This window comes from Melanotaenia boesemani, chromosome 23 (assembly GCF_017639745.1).
Source record: "Melanotaenia boesemani isolate fMelBoe1 chromosome 23, fMelBoe1.pri, whole genome shotgun sequence".
Taxonomy (NCBI): domain Eukaryota; kingdom Metazoa; phylum Chordata; class Actinopteri; order Atheriniformes; family Melanotaeniidae; genus Melanotaenia; species Melanotaenia boesemani.
The window spans coordinates 25986982-26004101 of NC_055704.1; the positions used below are offsets into that span (position 1 = coordinate 25986982).

General features: G+C 42.4%; 3 protein-coding genes across 7 annotated transcripts; 1 reads left to right on the forward strand and 2 right to left on the reverse strand.

The window, feature by feature from the left end:
• Nucleotides 1-144: 144 nt before the first annotated feature.
• rhno1 (RAD9-HUS1-RAD1 interacting nuclear orphan 1) lies at nt 145-2082 on the reverse strand. Of its 2 annotated transcripts, none has more exons than XM_041977599.1 (3): nt 1816-2082; nt 1472-1659; nt 145-1119 (listed from the first exon to the last, which is right to left on the reverse strand). In XM_041977599.1, exons 2-3 carry the CDS (start codon nt 1634-1636, stop codon nt 385-387), a joined length of 900 nt encoding a protein of 299 aa, XP_041833533.1. In that variant the 5' UTR covers nt 1637-1659; nt 1816-2082; the 3' UTR covers nt 145-384. The 2 variants fall into 2 exon arrangements, with proteins under 2 accessions (XP_041833533.1, XP_041833534.1); XM_041977600.1 differs by having other exon boundaries at nt 1472-1662.
• Nucleotides 2083-2187: 105 nt separating this feature from the next.
• foxm1 (forkhead box M1) lies at nt 2188-8870 on the forward strand. 4 transcript variants are annotated; one of them, XM_041977594.1, is made up of 9 exons: nt 2189-2343; nt 3007-3476; nt 3635-3783; nt 4350-4541; nt 4648-4776; nt 4880-4939; nt 5347-5392; nt 5509-5681; nt 6703-8870. In XM_041977594.1, the coding sequence occupies exons 2-9, from the start codon at nt 3047-3049 to the stop codon at nt 7501-7503; spliced, it is 1980 nt and encodes a 659-aa protein (XP_041833528.1). In that variant the 5' UTR covers nt 2189-2343; nt 3007-3046; the 3' UTR covers nt 7504-8870. The 4 variants fall into 4 exon arrangements, with proteins under 4 accessions (XP_041833531.1, XP_041833528.1, XP_041833530.1 ...); XM_041977596.1 differs by lacking the exon at nt 2189-2343 and adding an exon at nt 2391-2805; XM_041977595.1 differs by lacking the exon at nt 2189-2343 and adding an exon at nt 2391-2764 and having other exon boundaries at nt 3006-3476.
• Nucleotides 8871-8900: 30 nt separating this feature from the next.
• si:ch73-352p4.8 (cystine/glutamate transporter) lies at nt 8901-16854 on the reverse strand. The gene is made up of 12 exons (XM_041977598.1): nt 16501-16854; nt 12431-12557; nt 12237-12352; nt 12013-12138; nt 11393-11492; nt 11263-11307; nt 11049-11172; nt 10854-10957; nt 10678-10774; nt 9547-9696; nt 9297-9474; nt 8901-9208 (listed from the first exon to the last, which is right to left on the reverse strand). Exons 1-12 carry the CDS (start codon nt 16718-16720, stop codon nt 9144-9146), a joined length of 1452 nt encoding a protein of 483 aa, XP_041833532.1. The 5' UTR covers nt 16721-16854; the 3' UTR covers nt 8901-9143.
• Between the last annotated feature and the right edge of the window lie 266 nt (nt 16855-17120).

Genomic DNA, 17120 nt, shown 5'->3' on the forward strand with positions numbered 1-17120 from the left:
TAAAACGTTATAACTAAGAGAATTTGTACATATTCTTACACTAGAACATTCTGTCAAGTCAATGTAGTTATTCCATCTAACAGCCCATGTTGTTAGAAAAAGAAACCAATGACCAGATATTTTTCTTTCTATTCATACTTTTATTCCACACCTCTTTTGCCGCATAGTTGAATGGCAAGATGCCTCCGGTACACAGCACACCCGTCAAAACAAAGTGACCCCTCAAAACTACCCTGGCTTTTCTGATACCAGTGACTCAAATATTGGGTTACATTGTTGGGTCTGTGATACAAGCTATGCAGTCACTTATTTTCCCATGCAGTAGTTAGTAAAAAGGAGAGGATTTGATTTGAATATAAAATTTGCCTCTGATTAACAACATATTTATAAATTAGCTATGCGCTGAATTAGTGTAGCTGACTCAGAAAGATGCCCCCTCTCCTTTAACATCAACATCAAACCCCTTCTCCTCCTCCATGTCACCTTCACCCCATAATCCCTCTCTGGCGTGTCAGCAACCAAAGTATCAGGTGGTTGGTTACAGGGTGGTGTACATGGCTGAGCCAGCAGTAAATGTACAGGAGAGGAGGGACAACTGCTCCCTTCATGGCTTATTTTTGAAGTGTCCACATCAGGTGGTGGGTCAACACTGCAGACCTCAGTGGTACCAAACTTTCTGAAGGTAAATGCTGAAGCGCCATCTGCTGGAATTCTGCATCTCTCAGTCACATCTATAGATGGAATTTCAGGTATTTCCAAACATCTGTTGGTTGCAGCAGAAAAAGTTTCAGTGTTCCGTTTTCTGTTTTTTGCCAGCTGTCTCTTTGTTGCATCTGCACACTGTCTTGAAAGTGTCCTTTCATTTTGCCGTGATCCCCATGGTTGATTTCTGACATCAGACACAACAGTGCACTCTGCACCTCTCTTCGTGCGTCCACTTTTAGGTTTTTGACACTGATCTTTTGACCCAGTTTGAAATGATAAGGAGGGAAATTTGCACACGCTGTTCTTCCTGGACAGCTGACTGCAGCTGTCAAGGATGCTTGTGGCAGACTGACATCTTCTCCCTTTTCTCATTGGGGGGGCAGGTGGAACTGTGCAGTTGAATTGTGGGTTTACCTTAAAGATTGAAATCAGTTAAACATAATAAACATATTGTCCCCCATCACCACAGATCTTACAGGTGCACTGCTTGAAGATCTATCTGATGTGTGGGCATAACTGTTTCGCCCAACACCTGAGCAGGTGTGTTCTTTAATCCATTAAAATGGACCCAATTAGCTTTTTTGGATTGAAAAATAAATAAATAAATTCAGGTAAATAATATTTTTCAACCAAGTAGCTGAGTCTTAACACATTAATTTAACTGTAGACTCTTAATAAACATTTGAATAGGATGGCAATTATTATGATTAAAGAGCTGAATTACACTTTAAAAAGTCTTCCAAATAAGTCCAAATAAATAACTCACCCATGAATTAACAGATGAGTTGTTCTGTGTTTGTGTCTCTGGAAAAAAATCTTTAGGGTTGAGTGCAGCTCGGACCTCAGGCACATTTTGGAGTTTAGCGCCACACACAGGCCGCTCCAGGAACAGCAGGGCAGGCTTTTCAGACTTTGAAACTTTGCGAGGCATCAATGTAAATAATTCCCAGACGTCTGCTGGGATAACAAAAAAACACAGCAACAAATGCCCCACTTAGAGTATCAGACTTTTACCAAGAGATCGAGGCTGTTTACAGCTCAAATATCCACAACAGAAAGTGATTATTTGAATGTTTTCACTCCTTAAAACCAGACCCTTACTCTACGTACCATGTTGCGGTCCTTTGCTTAGTAGGAATTACATGCATTTCGTTTACTAATTAAAATTAAGTTATCGTGATCATACAGTCTTTGCTCATTTTGTATGTTTTCTGTCTTGTTTCTCTCTATTTCTCGGTTTTCTTTTTCTTCTTCCTCGATTTCGCTCAGTGAATCGTAAACCTGCATAGAAGTGCATTACCGCCTACTATTGAATCTTCTTCTGCAGTTTATTGACGGTTGGTAAACAACGTACAGATGTGCTTTACCGCCACCAACTGGTAAGGGCTGTGGAACAGGCTCTCATCGGATCAGTTGCTGCCATTGGAGCATTTTTTATCACGTGACCAAAGTGACGGGGTAACACCCACAGCGCCAAAATTCAAAACTGTTTCTGAATTGTCCACTCGACATGTAAATAACACTAAATTAAATTATTTTGTAAACATAACAAGCGTTCTTTTGGAGATCGAACATGAACCAAGCGGTTCAACTTCAGGCCGGAGTCCAGGCACGCGGAAACATTGCAGTAATATGAAGGTCTGACTGAGTTTTTTAGCTTTGTTGTTCGTGTTGTTAGCTTTCCGTGCTGACAGTTAGCCACCTAGCCGAATATGGGATGGAACGTTAGCTTAATGTTAGCTTAAGTTCAAGTCTAGCAATAAAATGTTTAATTAATTTAATAATATAATTATTCAGCGAATGTTGTGTAAATGATTATCACCCCGAGTTTTGCGCAATATTTTGCCGATTTTATTATATAAATAGTTTTTTTTATCGTTAACGTACTCATGTTTGAGTTCTGCCAACAGAACGTTACATAATGAAAGACGTCGTCAACTGCAGGCAAGAAACTAGCTAACGACTGTTATTCTAGAAGACGCTAGGCACCAGAAAACCTAACAACGGGTGAAAGCTGGGATTGTAACTTAGCATCTGTGGGGCTGAAAAATCAATACACATTGAGGTTGAACCTATTCCGACGAGTATAGTAGAGAATCGGTATGTTATGGATGTCTTTCTTTGTGTATCTCTATGTAGGAGCAGTTTATATGAGCTGTATGTAACAGCAATATCTTGATATTACCTGAACGTTGGTTTACCGGTAATTCTAGTTAGCACAGTGCACTAATAATATGTAAAAGATACGTTTTGTCCCACAATATTGACTCAAATAGTTGTACTTTTCTTACGTTTGTTCAGACTACCAGTGAAGTTCAAGGGATATTATAGTGCTTTGACCATGAGACGGAGCCCAAGGAGACCCCTAATCCTCAGAAGAAGAAAATTACCTTTCTTTCAAAATGAGCCAATGGCATCCGGCACACAGGACCCGCCTGATGCACCGGGTTCCAAAGAACCTTCAAAACCGGTTGCCTGTCAGTACTTCACGGATGGTATCCGCATTATGGATCACCCTTCCATGTGTGACACTCAGGTGGTTGTAATTCCCAAAACAGCAGATCTGCAAAGTGTCATCGGAGCCCTCACTGCTAAAGGCAAAGAGTGTGGTCCCCAGGGCCCAAACAAGTTTATCCTTCTGAGCGAGGACAGTGGATCTCTTAGCCAGACTGCTGCTGAAAGGAAATCTGGTTCCAGGAGTGCAGCTGGACCGCCAGTGAGAGGAGGACCCATCTCTCCTGAAGCTAAACTACTCACTGGAATCAAACCATGTATGGAGTCGGAAGTTATTTCTTTCTGACTTATTTCTTCTTATGCTTCAAATACAGGATCTAATGTTTTTACCCTTATTGGTATCTAAGTGGGATTGTGTTCTACCATTTAATCCAATGTTATGTTTTAATAACTGTTCATCATGTTTTTTCACCAGTAAGTAAGGATGCAAATTGCAGCCTTTTAGATGACAGCCTCACCAATATCCAGTGGCTGGGCAAAATGAACACATGTGCCTTAGAACCACATCCTGCAGTGCAGATGAGAAATAAGGAGAACCAGATTCAAACGTCAGAGACTTCCCAGGTCAGCTGCTCTCTCCTGGCTTCAGCTTGTGATTTTTCCTCTTGATGTGCTAACAAACGCTTGTGTGACAGAAATACTGATCTCAAACTTGTCTTAGAGTCCATTAACCAGTCTGCCTCGTTCCGTGTCACCACAGAGTGATTTATAAGAATGGCCACTGTACTCGGATTGCAGAACTTGGCTTTGGAATTAACTCCTGAACAAGTCCTTTCAATAGAACGAGTGTGTATCTGCTTATATCCAACCATGCTGCCATTTTTAGAATAGTTACTGACATTTTTGAGAGTAAACAAATATTCAAACAATAAAACATAGAATTTAAACTTAAATTCTTGCTTGAGTTGCACAGATTTCACACCAATATGACACCTGGGATGTGAGAATTACCAAACATAGACACACATTTGCTTCACACCAGATTAGGATGTTTTCTCTGTTTTTTCAGGCCAAAAATATCCAGAGGCTTAAAAATAACAGGACATACAGGGTTTTTTTTTAACCCCCCAGATTTTCCAACAGTTACTACTCCAGCTCAAATCTTGTTTTCTTTGTATGTGTGTTTACAGGCTTACAATATGTATACCAAAGCAGAAATCGCCCAGCAACCGATGTTGGAGAGGCCACCGTACTCGTACATGGCCATGATCCAGTTTGCAATAAACAGTAGGAAGAACAGGAAGATGACGCTGAAAGAGATTTACATGTGGATTGAGGACAATTTCCCTTACTACAGAGAGGTGGCCAAACCAGGATGGAAGGTGATTCAGGGCTGGTTTAAAACCCGTTTGTGGGCTGTTAAAGGATCTTTGGAGCATCAGACACTGAAATGTGACCTGAAGAATTTTTGCTTATTTCTGATCACAGAACTCCATCCGCCACAACCTTTCTCTGCACGACATGTTCGTTCGTGAGGCGTCCCCAGATGGTAAAATCTTCTTCTGGACTATCCGTCCTGAAGCCAATCGGTGCCTCACTCTTGATCAGGTGTATAAGGTGAGGATAGAATCATTTTTAATGTGAAATTCTACCTGTATCATCTGTTTTAATAACTATTACATGTTTGTATCCGCTCTCACTCCACATCCTTTGTTTATAGCCTGGTTGTGACTCAATGACAGCTCCTGCTTCTGGGCCAGTGCTTTTATTTCCACACCAAGTAAGACTGATCACCCCCTTTTTTCAGTTCTTCAACTAATTTCACCTCAGTCAGTCAACAGGAAGCCGAAAGAGACAGAAAAGTCAGAAATATGAATAGCATCACATCCCTGTTTTTAAGCCATGTTTCTGTAGCCAGAGAATGTAGCAGCACCTGGAGCTCGAAGTCTGGGGCTACCTTTTCATTGCAGGAAGAAGTGATGTTAGAAGGAGAGCAGCTGAAGTTGCAGACAAAGACTAGGATGCTTATAAGCCTAATAATAATTATTTATACTACCCACTGTTCCTCCATAGGGACAGTTATGAGAGGAAAAGCAGTGGACAGACTGGGCGCTTCCTAAACGCTGTTAGCAAACGCAGTCAGGCTACCAAGCTGGTATACTTTGACAGTGTGTGTTTTCTTTACAGCAACAGAAGAAGATGACTATGGAAGCAAGAAAAACACCCACTTCTGGTGAGTTATAGAGACCTTTTTTAGAGAAAGCATCGGAGATGGCAAACAAAGCTAAATATCAGTAACTAGGTTTTGGGTTTTCACATGCTCTGAGCCGGTGCCTCTTCCATGTCCAGAGAAAAGGATGAAACCTCTTCTGCCTCGAACCGAGTCCTACTTGGTTCCCATCCAGCTCCCCGTTGCCTCCACGGTGTATCTGCCAACCTCGGTTGCCTCCTTTACTCCTGCTTCCTCCCAGCAGAAACAGAGCACTTCACGAGGAGCCAAAAGAGTCCGCATAGCTCCCAAGGTAAAGATTCTGTATCTGGGGTTCTGTAACTGGGGAGGTCACAATAATAGATTTCCTTAGTACAATTATTGTCTAAAATCAGCATTTTACGATTTTAACAATTATTGTGGGTTAATTTTAACAAGACGTGTAAAATCACACGATCCCTCCTCACAGGTCCATAACTTTTATTTGTTTCTATCTTTTGATGCAAACATTACAAAATAATATAGAAGCAAAAAAAAGCAACCCAACAGTCTTCTTCCAACTGCATGCCCTCTGCTCTGTAAAGAATGAATAAATCTACACATTACCTTTGGACTTTTCTCAGAGAAATGGTGGGAAAGGCTCCAGGACCTCTACCTGGACTAGGGAGGCTCCTTCTGGAAACTACATTATAAAAATGTTCTTGAACATTTCTTTTCAACCTGCGTAGAGAATTTAGAAACACAGGAAAAACATGCAGCTAGCTTTGGCTTCCAGCCGCCCGTTAGCAGAACAGCTGCTGTTTAAAGAACACGAGGACATTTCATGCTAATGTCACGTTGGGCCACAGTTCTGAACGTTTATCTTTACTTTGGCGTAAAAAGCTGCTGGTTATCCTGCAGGTGGTGAAACATTTGATGCATTTCCTCCTTTCACTGCTACTTCTTTGTGGCTGCTGAGTTTTCCACAATGACACCAGAAATCCAACGAGGATGACTCCTCTGCCGTACTTTCCCACTCTAACACACCTTTTCTGTAACTCACATGGAAGGAAGACAAAACAACACAGGCTGTAACACGCGTGTGCACTGACCTGCTGTTATGGTTGGGACATCATCTTTTATGGAAAGTGACGATCTTGAGGGATCTTTCTGATTAATTCATTTTGACTTTTAAAACTGCGATTAAAGATAAGATCAAGTAATCATGACATCCCTTCCTGTAACAGGAAAGGACAAACCAGCTGGGGAATAAATTATTCCAGGCCAAACATGTCAGATGTGTGTTCAGAAAGTTCTCAGGAAGGTTTTAAAGGATGTGGTTCTGTGTCTGGCAGGTGACTCAGAGCAACTTCCCAGCTGTGGCCTCATCTCCTCAGAGGAACAAAGACCTGAAGATGGAGGTGAAGCAAGAACCCATATGTGTTCCAATTAAATGCGAGACTCCCAAAGCCGCCCCCCCAAAGAGACAAGCCAGCAGCTCTCGTCGCAAACAGCGCCTGGTTCACTCTCTCCATGAGGAGCCTGTCCTCCTCTGCCCCAACAATACTTTCTTTGACTCTGGCGTGGCGTCCGATGGGTCTGCCTTCCAGGATGTCCGAGATTCGGAGCTAGATGAGCACCAGCACACTCAGAACAGCCCAGACCGGGACTTTTCCTTCAAGACCCCCATAAAAAGTAGCAGCCACCTGACCTCCTCCACTCCGACCAAGCCACCCTTGAATGTTGTTGTTGAGCCCTGGAAAGTGACGCCAGTGGGTAAAGGGACCCAAACTGTCCTGGAAGTCAGCCCTATTCGCACACCCGGCGGTCCCGCAGTCACCCCCCGACACGACTACACCACCTTCAGCTTCGGCAGCACTCCCTTTAAAGACCTGCCTCTGTTCAGCTCGCCCAGGGAGCTGCTCACACACGCTCCCACCAGAGCCTCCACACCAGCAGAGTCGCCCCCCAGACACCTCCCACGCTGGGGAGCCCCCACACCGGCTAACCGCTCACTCACCGAGGGCCTCGTCCTGGACACCATGAACGACAGCCTGAGCAAGATCCTGGTGGACATTAGCTTCTCAGGTCTGGATGACGAGGACCTGGAAACCGCCAACATCAGCTGGTCTGAGTTCCTCAACCAGTTTAAGTAGCCTGAAGGCTGAAAGTGTGACCTGGTGAAGCTGAATGTTACAAACACTACAGGTGAGAAAGCAGACGGTAAAATCCAAAGCAAAAGCAAACTGATCCCTGCTGACTGTAATCTGATCACTTCAGGAAGTAAGTGTCAGTATTTTTATAAGAGTTAATGCACTTAGTAGAGGAGTCAGTTGATGCTGCCATCTTTGTAGTTCTTTAAATGGGCACTCTGTCATTCGGATTCTTTTATTTGGGGTAATTTATTCAGGCACTTTCATTGCCTATGACATCTTTTTAATAACTTCTAACAAGGCTCACAGAGAGGTGAGGAAAGGCTTGGCCTCCTCCAGATTTGGATTATTCTGGTTTGCTTTCTTTGCTTCTGCTTTCTTCTGCATGTTTCTGGCTGCCATGTAGAGTAAACTCATCTTTTTAACTAACAGAGAGGCTTTAGTAACCGAGCAAAACAAAATCACGTGGCCTCCTTTTCTGTCTCACCACTTCTCCCCGTCTGTCTTAGAAGTATTGTATGAGAAGAGAAATATTGAAGTGTATTTGTTGATTTGCACATTTTTAATATATGATTTACAGTTTCCGTCGATAAACGTTAAAGACGTGATGTTAGCTGATCAGCTAGCAGGTTTCCACAATTTTCTTTCATGGAACCAACATATACTAGCAGTAAATAGCACTAACAGCAGTAGAGTTGTCTTCGTATGCGAGTCATAGAGATGTCCTGCTCACTTCTATTTTCCAGTAAATGTGCCAGCATCAGCGTCAGGGCACTTTCTACTTACAGGAAATCTTTTTAAAGCAGCAACTGGGAAGTGAAGAACATACAGGATATTTTCTATTTGACTGGCACCGCTGGTCTTAACGCTCACTGAGAATACAGATCTTTTTTTTTTTTTTTTTTTTTTGCCATGAAGCACGAGCAGGGAAAACGTCTGATTCTCAGCTTGTTTTTGTGCAGCAGCTTCGTCTGACGACGCTGTGATAATGTGTGGCTTCAATAAGTTCGGTGACATTTTCAATCGTGCATAAGAGGATCTGTGCTGGAAGTTTGTGATGGTAACGGATGACCATGTTTCCAGCTGTTTACAAGCTTCCACTCGTTCTGTTTCCTGAAGTTGTCACAGGGACAAAATATTTCTAGTTCCACATTAAACATCAGGACCTTATGCAGTCATGCTTTGACAAAAATCCATTTCAGGCTGATTTACTCAGATTACATTGAAACTGTGGTGAAGAAAAGATGATGTGCATCTTCTTCCTCAGTGTTGAGCTTCCTGTGTTTTGTATCTGGAAAACTGCACAGCATGACTGTTCATTTCTATTTATGTTTGAATACAAGTCTAAACAATTAAAAGATTATTCTTGATTTAAAAAGTGGTTTATTCATTTTCATAAAACTAAAAATATTCCCATCTTGAATTTTTGTTATTAAACGACATATTAGTGGCTTTTTAACTTCACAGCATTTCATTTGCTTTTAATATCTTGTCTTCTTGTTAAAATGTCAAACATTTCGGTTTCCAGTAGAGTTTCACCTTCAAGTATTTACTCTAAAAAGTACCTGGAAAGTGTTTTACTATTAAATGAATACTTTGAGTAAATCTCCCAAAACGAGGCGTCCGTGGAGTCTTTAGGTTCTTCAGTACGTCTGGACCTCCTGTTGAGCCACTTCCAGCAGGATTTGCAGCTGCTTGCTGCAGTAGTCTGGAAATGTTGGATGGAATTAGAATTATTATATTCAATTATAAACAATTTTTTTAAAGAGTTGTTTGCACATCTGGAATCAACTTACTGAACATGTGCCTCCATCTGGGGGGCAGCCGGTACCGGTGAACAGTCACATAGTAAACTGGCACACCAGTAAGGGTCAGAGCACAGCTCTGTCCAGTGTTCCAGGGGTCCGAGTAAAGCGAAAGACCCACGATGAAGAAGCAAACCGCGGTGAAGATGACCGGGATCACCAAGGGCACCTTAGGGTGACGGAGCGTTAGTTGTGGTAGGATGATGGAGATGTTGCAGACAGTTCAGAGGTATGAGCTAACCTTGAAAGGCCTCGGGTGGAGAGGAAAGCGGTATCTGTGGATGATCATCCCCAAGGTTGCCAAGGCGATGAAGAACCAGCGCGAAAAGGAGGCAAAGTTGATGAGCTGGTAGATCTCTCCGGTGATGAGCATCAACACTGCCAAAGGGTACTGGAGACAGAGAGGCGAGGCAGCGTCCATCACACTGCTCCCAGTCCAGCTGCACAGAGACTCTTTGTTTCTCTCGTTTAATGAAGTTTCTAAATCTTACAAACTGTAAAAACTTCTGAAGCTCTCAGCAGGACCCGGGTTCAGAGCCTTAGGTCAAAGGGAGTCTTGCTTTTATTCGTCAGAAAGAGCCACACAACAGAGACAAAGACATAAAATCCAGACAAGACTAGATACGGACGTCGGACTGATACAAGAGATCTGAAATAAACGTTATTTACACTTCTGAATTAACAAAAACCAAGTTTCTCTTTCAGTCGGAGACTTTCTGGTCCTTTTACAAACTGCTCACCAACCCTCTCACCACTACATACGAAGAATTTATATAACAGAATATATAAATCTGTTACCTCTTATTTACGATGACATTTTTAACAATAAATTCATAAAACATGACATTTTACTAGCAATAAACTTATAGGTCAGGTATTTCTTAATTCATTGTTATCTATTATTTTTAATTTGATTAACAGATTGAACTATTCGTTTATTCTTTTCATGCATAAATGAAAATTGTTTGTATAAATGTCTGACTATTCCTTCATAATTATGAAGATTTGAACAGGAATAAATCCATAAAATATGGCAACTTCTAGACAAAGATATGCCAAATATATATATATATATATTCACTGTTAAGAAATATTATTTATTTCATATTTTTATTTATATTTATTGCTAAACATTTTCCTTTAGAAATAAAAGTAATTCTACATTTACTTAAGTTTAATTCAGTTTGTTGTTATTTAAAATCAATTCTTAAATAATAAACACATCCATGCATCCATTATATATAAATATATATATATATATATATATATATATATATATATATATATATATATATATATATATATATATATATATATACACATATTAGAAATGATGATAAAACAAGAGCCTTAAATATGTGAAGTACTTCACCAGGAGCAGAACAGCAGGTAAAGGTGTGCGTCTGCGGACGTGAATCATGGAAAAGATGTGTGGCCAGTGGCCCTCCCTGGCCCCCACAAACAGCATCCTGTCAACAACACACAGCTCTCTTTAAAGCTATCACACTACAACATCACCAGAAAAGAACCCGCTTGTCCTCATATTACCTGGGTGTCCCAAAGAAGCCCCCGTTCAGCGCTCCGAGGCAGGATAAAGCCACAAGAATGGGAATCAGAGAGGAAAGTCCCTGAAGAGCACGGTTGGCAAACGTCTGCAGGCACACAAGCACAAGGTGAGACTGGCCGTGTTCGCATGTGCTTCCTCTGACTTGGACTTTGGGTGTAATTTCCTGCAGCACCAACCACAGCCACGGCATCAGACAGCAGCAGCTCAGAGGGGGTCATCATGGTGTAGTAGGCCACATTTACCAGCACATAGAACACCGTCACCGTCACCATGGAGCAGATTATTGCCAGCGGGATGTTTCTGACAGGATTCAGAGAGACAGAATGGCCCTCAGAGAACTGTTCAGTTTCAGAAAGGAACTGACCGGCGCAGAGGTCACTGGTAAAATACCTGTTTGGGTTTATAACCTCCTCTGTGACAAAGTTCAGATAAAACCTAAAGAAATGGAAAGAGAGGCCCAGACACAGACAAGTACTTAATCAGCAGCTGTGAGGGTGTGTTCTGGAGAGTGGCTGCTTACCATCCACCATAAGCATATAGACCATTATAGAAGGCCAGAGGCAGCTTATCTAGTGTCAGTGAATCAACCTCAAAACCATTCTGGAAATTTTCTGTCTTTCCTGTGAAGAAACAGATAAAAATGAGTGTTTTTGCATTTTAAAAGCCATCTGTCTCTGTGCTCTGTAAAACCTTATTATTGGTTGTTATCTGTATCAATAACGAACCGCTGTGGGCCCTTGAGCAAGGCCCTCAAACCAGCTGGGTTCAATAAAAATATTTTTAAAAACTGTTTTATTACACTGCATACTGACTAAATATAAAAACTTAAATAATCCAAATGATAAAAGTAAAGTCATCTTCTGTCATTTTCAGAATAATTCGGAGTATTTTTGCCATTTACAGGTGATTTGGTTATTATACATGGTAAAATATTTCATTAAATATAAAAATCCAGAACAAAACAAAAGATGCTACGTAAACATAACAGTATGAAGTTCTGCTTTATTGTGGAATTTTACTGTGATTTTACTTTCTGTTTCTTTTTCCTCTTCTAACATTAGTTTTCTGGCGGCCCAGCTACCGGAGTATTACAGATTTTATTTTTTTACAGTGTAGATGTAACAGTTAACATCCTCCTACCTTTGGCCAGTGCGATAATCCCAGGGATGATGATGAGAACCAGAGCAAACATCTTAATGAAGGTCAAGGTGACCTGAGTGCGGGAGGCCATGCTCACGCTCCAGCAGTTCACTGCAACAACGAACGCTGCAGACACAAAAGACTGTTCGGAGAAACCTCCACGTACACCGAGCAGATTAAATAGCAGTGCACATACAAAGCAGGGGTGAGAAAAAAGCACTTACTCACTCCGAGGATACTGACGAGTTTGATTAGCACCACAGGAGCAGCACAAGGTGCAAAAAATGGCTCCACCACATAACGTCCGAAAGCCAGGGACACGTACGAAGCCACAGCTGGTCTGCAGAAGGAAAAGCTGCTGTAAAGGTTTGTGGGTGGAACGGATATGTTCGGTAGAATTACCTGAATGACCCTCTACCTGATGAATATGAACTCAACCCAGAGTCGGAGGAAAGCAGGAAGGGGCCCCAGTGTCTCCAGAAGATAGGTGTAGTGACCCCCGGATTTGGTAAAACTGGTGCCCAGCTCAGCGTAGCACAGGGCCCCTTAGAGGGCAGAGAAAGAGAGCGTGGGCGTTCGATTTACCAAGCCAGAAACCTGGGACCAGTCCTGGACTCAGACCTGGGACCAGTCCTGGACTCAGACCTGGATTTAAGCTGTTATATGAAGACAGTTTTGAAGTCGGCCTGTTATCACTTAAAGAACATCTGGAGGATTAAAGGACTGATGACTCAGCAGGATTTAGAAAACCTGGTCCACATTTATCTTTAGTAGACTGGACTACTGTAATACTGTCCTCACAGGTCTCCCTAAAAAGTCCATCAGACACCTGCAGTTAGTCCAGAACGCTGCTGCTCCAGTCCTCACTAAGACCAGGAAAGTAGATTCTAGAACTCTAGTCCTCACTAAGACCAGGAAAGTAGATCCTAGACCTCCAGTCCTCACTAAGACCAGGAAAGTAGATTCTAGAACTCTAGTCCTCACTAAGACCAGGAAAGTAGATCCTAGACCTCCAGTCCTCACTAAGACCAGGAAAGTAGATTCTAGAACTCCAGTCCTCGCTAAGACCAGGAACGTAGATCCTAGACCTCCAGTCCTCACTAAGACCAGGAAAGTAGATCCTAGACCTCCAGTCCTCACTAAGACCAGGAAAGTAGATCCTAGACCTCCAGTCCTCACTAAGACCAGGAAAGTAGATCCTAGACCTCCAGTCCTCACTAAGACCAGGAAAGTAGATCCTAGACCTCCAGTCCTCACTAAGACCAGGAAAGTAGATCCTAGACCTCCAGTCCTCGCTAAGACCAGGAACGTAGATCCTAGAACTCCAGTCCTCACTAAGACCAGGAAAGTAGATCCTAGACCTCCAGTCCTCGCTAAGACCAGGAACGTAGATCCTAGACCTCCAGTCCTCACTAAGACCAGGAAAGTAGATCCTAGACCTCCAGTCCTCACTAAGACCAGGAAAGTAGATCCTAGACCTCCAGTCCTCACTAAGACCAGGAAAGTAGATCCTAGACCTCCAGTCCTCACTAAGACCAGGAAAGTAGATCCTAGACCTCCAGTCCTCACTAAGACCAGGACAGTAGATCCTAGACCTCCAGTCCTCACTAAGACCAGGAAAGTAGATCCTAGACCTCCAGTCCTCACTAAGACCAGGAAAGTAGATCCTAGACCTCCAGTCCTCGCTAAGACCAGGAACGTAGATCCTAGAACTCCAGTCCTCACTAAGACCAGGAAAGTAGATCCTAGACCTCCAGTCTTCGCTAAGACCAGGAACGTAGATCCTAGACCTCCAGTCCTCACTAAGACCAGGAAAGTAGATCCTAGACCTCCAGTCCTCACTAAGACCAGGAAAGTAGATCCTAGACCTCCAGTCCTCACTAAGACCAGGAAAGTAGATCCTAGACCTCCAGTCCTCGCTAAGACCAGGAACGTAGATCCTAGAACTCCAGTCCTCACTAAGACCAGGAAAGTAGATCCTAGACCTCCAGTCCTCGCTAAGACCAGGAACGTAGATCCTAGACCTCCAGTCCTCACTAAGACCAGGAAAGTAGATCCTAGACCTCCAGTCCTCACTAAGACCAGGAAAGTAGATCCTAGACCTCCAGTCCTCACTAAGACCAGGAAAGTAGATCCTAGACCTCCAGTCCTCACTAAGACCAGGAACGTAGATCCTAGAACTCCAGTCCTCACTAAGACCAGGACAGTAGATCCTAGACCTCCAGTCCTCAGATCTTTACACTGGTTTCTTGCTGTTAGTTTACAAAGACCTGAATGGTTTAGGACCAAAATCCATTCAGGATCTTCTGGTTGGTTACAGACCAACCAGAGCCCTCAGGTCATCAGGGTCAGGTCTACTTTCTGTTCCCGGAGTCAGAACTAAACGTGGAGAGGCAGCGTTCAGCTTTTATGCTCCTCACATGTGGAACAAACTCCCAGAAACCTGCAGGTCTGCTGACTCAGCAGTTTTACATCAGGGTTAAAACTTTTCTATTTGCTGCCTTTTATCAGAACAGCTGTTAATTCCCCACACTGGAACTTTATTTGTATTTTATCTATTTTATTTAGCTTTTTTCTTTCTGTTTTTATCTATTTTATTTCTTTTAAAGTTTGTTTTGATGCACCTGCTTCCTGTAGCCCGCTGTGATGCTTTAATGTTGTATGTAAAACACTTTGAATTATCTTGCATATGATGCAGATAACTTTGCTTTGCCTTAACTGATCCCAGACAGGTAAACTGAAAACACTAGAAGCAGCAAAAAAAAAATAAGTTGAATTACGTTATATTAAAATGATAGTAAATTAAATAAAAAATTAAAGTGAATGACTTTGATGGTTAAGTTACGGTGTTTTCACAAGCCTGTTGTAAGATGTTCCCGACTGTGTTCGGGAGCTACTGAAAGTAGCGCTGTGAAGGAAAACCGGTTGTTCTGTCAGGACTGTGGGTGGTCAAGGCTCTGATGCACATGTAGCTCAGATTTCTGAAAAAAAAACCCTGGTTCCTGGTGTTTGCTCAGAGCTGCAGACCTGTCAGCGTGTTCATACATCATGATCATCAAAACTAGATCATGGAGCAATGGGTGAAACAATCTGATGTAATGATGACTCGTGTTGTTTTACATCATATCATTTCCAGATCCATGTGCACTTCTTCCATGAAAAAGACAGGATGCATCCCAGAACGAAGGCCAGCCCACAGGGGGGGTGTGAAAGTTTTGGACAATGTTCAGCTGGGAAACTACGGACCTACCATTCATGTAGATGTTAAATACTAGCCCACAAATCACCTACCTAAACACCACCTGCAGGATCTGACAGCATGGTGTCAGATACGACAGCATGCCTTCAGAGTGGGTCCAAACGCAGACAGGTCAGGGCGGAGAAAATGGAAACTTTTGTTGTATATTTTTTAGTTTATTTTATGTTTCAATGCTTTGTTTATTCCTATGATAAGAGGGTAGATTCTGGACAACCCGGTTTCTACAAGAGCAAGTAAAATGAGTGTGTGGTCATTTCTAAATCACTTAAACACAGTCTGTGGTTAACAATAGCAGCGCTGTTTCCATATTTCCTACATCAATAAGCATTAATGTTGTCGTATCAGACAAACAGCCTACCGTCATACATGTCTGCCCCCCCACGCCATCACGAATGCTGGCTTTTGAACTGATGATGTCCTTCATCTATGCAGCCCAAATGATGCAGAATCCAGTTTCCAGACATCTAATATTTCTCATCAAACTGTGTATGTACATTTTTTTCTTTTTAAATTTCAGTATTCCAACATTATGGAAGTAAGAATAAATTAAGCCAGTTAAATATATTTGAACCCTTTAATGTCCTTGTTTGGTGATCTTATTTCATGGACCTGTCTGAGCCATCTCTATTATTTAGTTTAGGTATGTAAAACTGAACAAAGAGTATATGTTATGCCATACTTTAAAAAAAAGACAAAATTAGTTCTGTGAATTAGAAATCCAGTTATGGTTCATACTTGGCATTCAGAGAGAACAGAGCTCCATCAAGCCATGGCGTCATTCAGTGGAGAACAGCCACCCAGCTCCTAATCAGATCCAGATTATCAACCCGATCCGGATCAAACAATGTCAGATTATAACATCTGCCATGATGTCAAATTGTAATTTAATTAATTTATTTTTTTTTCCACTAATTCTGGGCATTATCTGATGAGTTAGACACTTTAATAACAAAATCGTCTCAATCTCCCAATAGTAAAGCATCCTTAAAAACATTCCTGGATCTGGACGATGACCCAGATCACCCCCAAAATGTAATCTTTTCTTTCTTTATTCCATTTCTGACTTTTACTGAAAATTTCACCAAAATCTGTCCATAACTATTTGAGTTATGTGTCTAACAGACAGAGAGACACATGGACAAACGTACGCTGCAGAAAACATGTGATCAGTTAAAAGACGCAGGAAAAGCTCAACTTTTGACCAAGATAAATAAAGTCAAACTTCTTACCAAACAAGGAGAGGATGCCACACAGCGCCCACACCAGCAGAGAGAGCCCCACGCTGCCGCTGTTCATCAGGACCCCCTTCGGTGCGATGAAGATCCCGCTGCCCACCACTGTCCCAATGATGAGGGACACAGCAGGCAGCAGCCCAATCTCCCTCCGAAGGTGCACCACCTCCTCATCCGCCTTCTTATCTTTCTCTTCCTTTCCCTGCAATCCCTCCATTCCTCTGCAACTGTGAGTCTAAGAGTGAACACGCCAGGAGCTGTGGTGGGAGTAAACAGCTTGGCCCCCCTCACCTCTTCCTGCTTGTTTTTCTCCACTCATTGGTTCTTTTCCTCTCCGCCCAGTTTGCAGGGAACAAAGCCAGCACTCTTCCAAGCTTCAGCAAGTAAATACAGCAGTTTAAATGCTCCACACTTTGCTGTATTGTACAGCTTGAAGGAGCACATGGGCTGTTATGTGTGTTCAGCTTGACAGAGGGCTTTTGGGATGAGGGGGGAAGGAGCTGTTGAGCAGCTGCAGCGACGGCAGGGGGGCCACTTCTGCCAAAGTTCACACAGTCTCGTCCCCTCACAGTGTTGTTTTGTTCAATGTGATGTTGAATTCATTCATATAGAGAATA

Bases quoted from the DNA above. Each gene is read 5' to 3' on its own strand.
- foxm1 (XM_041977594.1), top strand. From the start codon at position 3,047: ATGAGACGGAGCCCAAGGAGACCCCTAATCCTCAGAAGAAGAAAATTA. The intron at 3,784-4,349 runs GTCAGCTGCTCT...GTGTGTTTACAG, and splicing joins AAACGTCAGAGACTTCCCAG to GCTTACAATATGTATACCAA. The intron at 4,777-4,879 runs GTGAGGATAGAA...CTTTGTTTATAG, and splicing joins CTCTTGATCAGGTGTATAAG to CCTGGTTGTGACTCAATGAC.
- si:ch73-352p4.8 (XM_041977598.1), bottom strand. From the start codon at position 16,720: ATGGAGGGATTGCAGGGAAAGGAAGAGAAAGATAAGAAGGCGGATGAG. The intron at 12,139-12,236 runs GTAAGTGCTTTT...TTGTGTCTGCAG, and splicing joins CGTCAGTATCCTCGGAGTGA to CGTTCGTTGTTGCAGTGAAC. The intron at 11,493-12,012 runs GTAGGAGGATGT...GTTTCTTCACAG, and splicing joins GATTATCGCACTGGCCAAAG to GAAAGACAGAAAATTTCCAG.
- rhno1 (XM_041977599.1), bottom strand. From the start codon at position 1,636: ATGCCTCGCAAAGTTTCAAAGTCTGAAAAGCCTGCCCTGCTGTTCCTG. The intron at 1,120-1,471 runs GTGAGTTATTTA...TCAATCTTTAAG, and splicing joins ACTCATCTGTTAATTCATGG to GTAAACCCACAATTCAACTG.